The 8,338-nt window shown below is 37.4% G+C and overlaps 1 protein-coding gene across 2 annotated transcripts in view; it reads left to right on the forward strand.

Annotated features, from left to right (window-relative positions):
- The window catches only part of MEMO1 (mediator of cell motility 1), an 18,311-nt gene extending 11,401 nt beyond the window's left edge, over nt 1-6,910 (forward strand). For both annotated transcript variants that reach the window (XM_017740109.1, XM_017740115.1), the window contains 2 exons: nt 4,137-4,241; nt 5,525-6,910. In XM_017740109.1, coding sequence (XP_017595598.1) covers nt 4,137-4,241; nt 5,525-5,656 — 237 coding nt within the window. In that variant the 3' untranslated portion in view covers nt 5,657-6,910. The remainder of the gene's footprint in view (nt 1-4,136; nt 4,242-5,524) is intronic.
- The last annotated feature ends 1,428 nt before the right edge of the window (nt 6,911-8,338 follow it).

An 8,338-nucleotide genomic window follows, 5' to 3' on the forward strand; every position in this document is an offset into this window, starting at 1 on the left:
CCCAGGGCTCCGCTCCCAGGGCTCCATGGCAGGGGGAGGGACCCCAACAACTCCAGACACTGTATGGAGGAGGTTTTGCTTTGGGTGATTTTTTTTTTTTTTTTTTTTTTTTTTTTCTGGGTGAAACAAGATGTCTTGTTAGCAATATCACAAAGATCTCTCTGTCACATTTTTCCAGTTTTTGGAAGTTTGTTCAATTTTACGTCCCACTTGGGTAGTTCTTGTTTCCTTAGATAATTATTGAATTTTTTCATATGATTTGATGTGCTAAACAAACTTGTACTGTTGTAACCAGTAGGCCTCTACACAGACAAAATAGCATTCAGGTAAGAGACAAAACTGTACTAAAACTGGCTTAATTTTATTGGACCTAACAAGGAAAGCAGTCAGCTGAGCACATTGTTAGCAGGAAGGTATTCTGGGGTAAGATAAAATCAGATTTCCTTAGAAATGTCTTTGGGGGGGATGATGGCCTCTTCCTTAATTTGACCGGACTTTACATATAGATGCATGATGATTTTCTCACCTAGTGAATAAAAACTGCTGAACACTTTGGGCATTGAAGTTTTACTTGCTGTGGTTCTAAGTTAGAGCCATTAGACTCCAGCATAAAACAAATAGAGTAGTAAATATTGCTGGGCAGGCATCAGTTTCTCCATGGTAGTTGTTGATCTGACCACTGTCACCACAGTGCACTTTGTGATGTAATGGCAAAAGGAGGAAATAGGCTCATGGTAAGAAGGGGTATCTTAGGGGAGAATCCTCAAATGAAGAGTTATAACTGAGCAGCTGATGTGCAATAGTTTGTGTATCATGACCTGAAACACACTATCTTTTTAAGTAAAAGTGGGGGAAGTATTTTCCAAGACATTGTTGAAGTGTAATTATTTTTGATTGACTAGCCTGAAAATGCAGGCTGTCCACTTCAATCTTCATTGCCAGATTGCTCATTTTATACGAGCATATATTTGGTATGGGATACTTTCCGCCTCACTTGAGTCAGTGGGAGGATTGTGTTACCCTGAATGCTGATGAGGGAAAATGCAGGCACTGAGGAGTGCTGTGCAGGAACAGCCAGTAGCTGTTGTCCAGGAAAAATGCTCAGCATTGATGGCTTCTCGGGTACTTCTAATGACCTGCTGAATTCTGGTGGCTTTTGCAGTGCTGCTGCACTGTTGCAGGACCTTCCGCAGTGCTCCAGCCTGGGAAAGCTTCTTAGGCTGGGCATAATGTAAGACCATGGCTCTCTGCCTGGGTACCCAGGTCCCTGTTCTCTTCTCTGTGCCCAGACAGTAATTTTCCTGGTGGTTACTTATCATCTAGTCTGAGTGACTCACACATGCAAAGATAGTTGGGCTGGATAGTAATAAGACCAAATTTGTTTCCACTTCTATTAGAGTGCTATTAGTTTAGATCTTTAAGTGTGAAGAAATAGCTGGAATAACTGATAAAAAACTTTAACTTGACCAGCCAAAGCATTCTTGGCATATAGTATAATATGAGCCTATAGGTTGTTGGAGGGGTTGTTTGTTTGTTTGGGGTATATGTGTATAGGGTTATTGTTTTATAAAGTTTTTTTGCAGGCTTGTACATGATTCTATTAAGGGATGGTATTTAAAAATGTAAGGTTTTTAATCATACTGAGTGCACTGTGCTAGGATACTGTAGATGCCATTAGCAGTATCTGGCTAACTGAGGGATGCAATTTTTATGTGATGCCATAATAACCATGTGATAAACCATGGAACTGCGGTTACACTTTTATCATGTGGGTTTTGTTACATGTTTTAACTCTGTTCTAAGCCATGCCTGGCTGAGTTGTTTTGAATACTGAAAATTATTAGCTTCATACTTCTGCTTTTTAGAAAAATAAAACACAACCTGGCAAAAATGTTTCCTTTGTTCCTCAACACTGTTTTAGACTGAGAAACAAACTTGGTAGTCTTTGCTCCTCTGCCACAATGATTTCTGAATCCAAAAGATTGAGAAGTTCAGTACAACGTAATGCTTATAGGATATCTGGTCATACCAATTCCCTATGGATTTTCTCCAGTCTGTGATGTATGGAGCTCTGTTAGTGTTTTCTGGGATGAACTGCATAGCTGTAAGTGTTTTGCAGTGCTGAATTGTGCATTGAAATAAGCTTACTAGGCATTCTCATAAATCCATGTCCATTCATTTGAGACAAATGCTCAAATGCCTCTGCCCAGTATGTTCCAGTGACTTAAAACTGTAAAACGAGTCTCTCAGTTGAGCAGCCATTTTCATTTTTTAAAAGGTCATGAAAGGGTTCTACAAACAGATAAAATGTGTTCTCGTGAACTGTTCAGTATCTAAGTGCTTTATGTATCTTCAGTTTCACTTGAGTATGTAGTCCAATTTAGTTCTGCTTTCTTTAGCTGTGTATTGACATGTACAATCTACAAGTAAATGGATGGTTCAAAGATACGCTTTGGAAACTTTGGAAATGGTTTCTATGTAATCACTGCTAGTTAGAGAATAGCTATGATTTTTTTTTTTTTTTTTTTTTTTTTTTTTTTTTTTTTTTGGCACTCATTTAGGCTCTGTAGATCTGGAGTGATTAACAGCTGTAATTACTGGCCAAGGGTCCAAACACCCTCTCCATGACTCCAAAAGAACTGAGCTCTTACCAGCAATTAGCTAGCTTAGCTTGGTTTTGTTTTTCCATTAAATGTATTTCTTTATGAATTCATCTTATGTCTGTTTCTATTTAAAAGTACACAAGGGTAGTGATTATCATTGCTGTTTTATAATCCTCCCAGCTCTCCTGGGAATCTTCTGCTCCTCCATTGTAAGCTGTGATCCAGTCTGAATAATTAGCTGATATCTGCCAGATCAGCCAACACCCTTGCAGAGTGTTCTGGAGATTTCACTCTTGAGACTTCAGACTGACTGCTTCCTGCATTGTGGCTTTTCCTTTTATCACCCAAAAGCAGGGGAAAGAGCTGAGACAAATGCAGAAATCTTAGAAGAAATTATCTTCTTTCCTGGTATCAACCTCCAGTTGTTTCCATGCGAAGTTTTTTTCTCGTCTCTAAGGAAGAACTTACTGTTTCACCAATAGAAGCAGCATCACTATGTATTTTATTGAGTTAGTGAGTGTCTGGAGCTCATTTCCCTGGTGAAGAGAATTAATAATTTTCATAGGAAGGAAAAAAAGAGAATGGAGTCTAATACAGGCGAAAGAGCAAAGCCATGATGAAACTAAGACAATAATTGATTTAGACTTGTTTTTAAACTACTTTCATGCTGTTTGATCTGCTCTATGGGATGGGGTAAGAGTAGGCAATATCTGGAGTTGTAGGAATTTTTTTGCCTTTAAGAATGCAAACGTTTGTATACGTGGAAGGTTTTGTTTTCCACACATGTACTGTATTCTTGGCATGACTCCATGGGCCCATGGGTCCTGCTCTGAATGGAGGAAAGGATGCATACATGTGACTGTCTCATGTAAAGTGGAAGCACCATTTCCTGGTTCTTACATTTTTGTTGTGCACCAACTTTATAGTGTTTTAGACATTTTCTGGGTCTGCTTTTTATGCTCTGAGCAAATGGCCAGCCCATGCCCAGATCAACTGCCTTGCATGCCTGATGTATCCAGGATACATCATGCTTGTTACACATGTGAATTGCATATGTGTAGTGATGATTTTATCTAGGGTTTTTGGACATCCAGAAGTCCCAGACAAGTGCTTGGCCCTGAACTCTGTTACCACAGAGAGCAGGTGGAGGCACAACTTCTTCCTGCTTTGCCCTTTTAGTAAATTTGTGTGGTTATAGCTGTACCAAATCTTACAGAAGTAGGGCACTCTTGGATGGTGGGGATCAACTAGTCTGCTGGAGGAGCTTTTTTAACATGAGCTTCACTGGTGTTTGCAAAGATAACTTCACAGATCTGTGGGTTATTGACAGCTTTGGAAGAGCTCCTGCACTTTTAGTTTGGCAAGGAATGGAAACAAGATGACTACAACGTAGAGCTCACATGCTGAGATTCCCTTGATACCCTTGGTACAAAGTAGAGGGTTTTTCCTCCTGCTCTGTGGTAACATATAGGTGATGTATAAACACCTGCTTGTGAATATGTAATGTAATTATTGCTATTGATTATTTTTCAGGGTATGAGCATTATAGAGCAGCTAGATCCTGTATCTTTTAGTAATTACTTGAAGAAATACCATAATACAATATGTGGAAGACACCCGATTGGAGTGCTATTAAATGTAAGTTTTGATTTGTTGAAGAATGTAACTTTTAGAAAAATGTTTGCATTTATTAAAACACAATATTGCTGCAGTATTACTTGGTTCTGAAATATTAAGCCTTGAATTAACACTTATTTCTAAGTGTTCTAAATTTGGTCTCTGATTTTTGTGTCTTGCATATAGACAAATGTAAGCTCTTAAAAGGGCTGAGGGTTTTCAGTTCCCTAAGGGAGATGAGGGACCACATTCCGTTTGAATTTCAGTGAAATGCAATCATTCACTTTCTCTTGGCCCTAGATAAACAAACAAATAAATCCATCTCCCTGAAGAAGTATGTAGTTACTCTTTTGAATCAGTACTTACAAACATGTATATATTTTCTCTATGTTGCTATTAGCTAGCTATTCTGAGTGCCTTGTGATGTCTGGCAGTGCTTTTGAGTTTTGCAAATATGAGAAAGGGCCTCTGTAAGTATTAGAGCAGTCCACCGTTAACTCATAAATTAACAGCAATTAGAATTCAGATTACTTTCTGGTTAATATATTCTGCTTTGGTGATGCAGTGCGGACATAAACCTGGCTTAACTTAGTTGTCTAAATTTGGTCACAGCTGCTTTACAGCACTGCTGGAGTGCTGCAGATTTGTCATATTGCTTGAGTGAATCTCACTGTATTTTTATTGTAATTCAAATCTGAAACAGGAAGCATGTTAACTTTTTTAAAAGGGAAAACTAAATTCGCTGGGAATGTAGTCTGACTGGAGAACATACAGAGAAACCTTTTAAAGTGGAGTCTGTAAAAGTTTGTATGAGCAATATCAATACTGGAGACGCATGTAGCAAAGGTCAGTACTATGACAACTCTGCAAGTCTACCCAGCTCTTACTGTCAGATAGTTAGTTTTGCAGTGAATCACAGCTAAATTTTGTTCATTTGTTTTTGCCAGTTGTCACACTTTAATAAACTATCCTTGTACCTTCCTTTTCCTTAATGGAAGAAATAGAATATGAAAAGTGTTAATAGTGTAGGGTTTTTTCCTGCTGTATCTGTGCTTCTGTATAAATTCCCCATGGAACTGGAAGCATTGTTTCTAAAAGATTGTCATGAAAGGCTTAGTGTTGCTTTAGAGAAGTGCATGGATAGTGCATCAGTGAATGAAACAGCACAGGAGTGGCCTGGGTCCACTCAAAACTGGGAGGTGCTTATATAATGAGCTTGTGAGAGATGGTGCAAGGACCTTTCAGAACTAGGAAATGCAATTTCACTGATACCTTATTTTGAACAGCTCTTTTTCTCTCTTCAGGCTATCAACGAGCTCCAGAAGAATGGAATGAATATGAGCTTTTCATTTTTGAATTACGCTCAGTCAAGCCAGTGTCGAAACTGGCAAGACAGCTCAGTGAGTTATGCAGCTGGAGCACTTATGGTCCACTGAACTGCTGAATGCTCAGGGATGGCACCTGCACACACTCTGTATACGGGGTCCCAGCCTAGCCCTTACAAAGATACAGTCCCTGGTCTTTGGGTATACTGAAACCTCAAACTAATAGAACTCTGTTCTTTTCTAGTAGGTGTAGTCCTTCCTTAGTTTCAACTCATTTAAAAATGCTTTCTTGTTTAGGACAATGGAAGGAAGGCTGGTATCAGAATTTTTGTGAGATTTTTTTTTTTCTTTGGAAAAGATAATGGCTATGAAGGCATGGTGGTAGACTGTCCTTAAAAATACAACATGTAAAGCATTTACCATATCCTAAATTTGCACTCTTTGCAGACCTGTGCACATATACTCAGCTTTCAGAATAGTTTTGCAAGTTGTAAATGGAAAAAGGGGGGAAAAAGGGGGTGGAAGCTTTTTAATAAAAGAAAAAAAAAGGAAAACAACGCATTTATAAATGATTCTGTATTAGAATATAATAAAACTCCAGTATAGTCAGTTACTACCCGTGATGTACAACAGATATCTTCTATTTTAGTTGCTAATAAAGGGCTACACAAACCAAAATAGTCTGATTTAAACTTATTGCTTTGTGTTCTGTATGTGGCTGCTTGTCATTAACATCCTTTATCCTCAGTTCTTATGCTTGATAATTCAGCCATTCTGTAAAATACTTTAGAATGTATTTTGTATTCAACATTTGTTGACCATTTCGTTTACAGATTTTTTTATCTTAAACCTGCACTATGAGTTCAGCTGTGCAAAAGAATTCGAAAAACTTTTTGTATAATCTTTTTTGTTTCACAGTTAATCTATGAAGTAGTATCTTTTAGTATGTGATACAAATTTGTATCAGCAATACACTTTGAATGATTTTTAAGCTCAGTTTGATTATTCAAGAGAAATAGATGAAGTATTTTTGTTTCAAATGACTAAAATTTGAAAACAAGCAGTAGCTTGAAAATGATAATTCTTAGAGTATCTGGCATTCATAGGCCACAGAAGCCATACAATCTCAAGCAATTATTCCTCAAAGATTATTTGGGAGGGGAAGGTAAGGCTTCTCTCTTTTTTCATTTTTATTTTTTTATTCTTTGACCGTGGGTAGAATTGTCATGTTTTTTAAACATCCCATGTTAAGAGTTCTTGAACTTTCTTCCAGCCAAAATAATGATGTAATTATTTCAGTTGTCATTCCTGAAGACTTCCTTTTGTTCTAATAAATGCAAAGTAGGATGCAGTATTGGCTCATTATCTAAATGGAGATCTTATTCCTTGATACTTCACCTGCTTTCAGGAAACCTCCTGGTACATTCAGCTTTTCTAAGTGGCAGAGGGGAATTTGAGAATTCAATTTAGATTATCTCTGAAAGTTGTGGGAATTGCTGCATGCAAAGTCTTAGCTGAAAGCATACCAGACATCTTGTTTATTCCTATTAAAATACCCTCTGCTTGCATCACTTCTATTTTCCTTATCACAGTTGGCCACCATTTAAATAATAGCAGGTGAATGCTCCATTTATAAAATGAACTACTTTGCAGATGTTCAGAATCCATCCCAAATGCCAAACTCCTGTGCATGCCTGTTTTTTTAGTTGCCTTACTGCTCTGCCTTGTTCTTGGAATGTCTCAGCAGCAGACAGGGAAAACAACTTTCAGATTACTGTTGACAGACTAGCAAGAAGGCTGTGCAGGTAAAACTGAATTGGTAGCCAGTCTTTGTAAATACGTGTCTGACTGTGCCTTATTAACAAAGTAGTTTGATCGTGAAGTTTTTTACAAAAATCTTTGGTGAATACAAGTTTAATTAGGACTTGGGTTTCTTTCAGTCTTATGCCAAATGTTTAACATCATTATTGAAACACGCAGTTAATTGGAACAGTTAAGTATCTACTTTATCCCTAAGGTAAACATAGTAATTAGCTCCTGAATACAAATGCCTAAGTTGCATCTTAGCTCTGTAAGCTAGCTTTAATGAAAAAAAGCCCATAACTGGAAGAGCTTCGAGGAACTTGGTCAGCCATTTTGCTCAGCATAATGTTATTAAATATCTTACATTGAAAGCACTTCACATGTAAACTGTATAATGTATTTCAAAATAAAGTTTCTAATTAAAATGGGAGTTTCTGTGCCTACTAGTAATAACCAGCAATGACAGTTCAGAAACCCACTCAGAAATTTAAAGCTTTGTGAAACCTGTTTTTTTTTTTTTTTTTTTTTTTTTCCCTTTGGTGGGCTTGGAAGGAGTTGATTTCAGTGCTCTGTTTTGTGGTGTGTTTGTTTAAGATGCATCAGGAGGAAAAGCAGAATCTCCTGAAAAATCTTCACTCGAGGCTATTAATTCATTATTTTAGCTTTACCACATATTTTATTCTTGTTTAAATATACGTTTGATTATAGCATATGGGGACAAAGTGTCTGGTTTAGACAATACTGAATATTCAGTCCTGTTCACTTTTCTGGAGGCTTCTTCTATGCATAGAATGACTAAGCTTTGACTGCTCTTTTGGTGCAGGAAATCCAGCCAGGGACATGATTCCCATTTTAAAATTTTGGCATTTTAGAGAAATACTCAATGTGTGAAAATGTTGATTAAAGTATTCCTCTGTTTTTCTGTTCTCATGTTGTTCACAAAGGAGCTTTATGTATTTTGTTTCCCTTAAATACTGCCTAAAAAGTTCT

The sequence above is a fragment of the Corvus brachyrhynchos genome, unplaced genomic scaffold, assembly GCF_000691975.1.
Source record: "Corvus brachyrhynchos isolate BGI_N302 unplaced genomic scaffold, ASM69197v1 scaffold31, whole genome shotgun sequence".
Lineage (NCBI taxonomy): Eukaryota > Metazoa > Chordata > Aves > Passeriformes > Corvidae > Corvus > Corvus brachyrhynchos.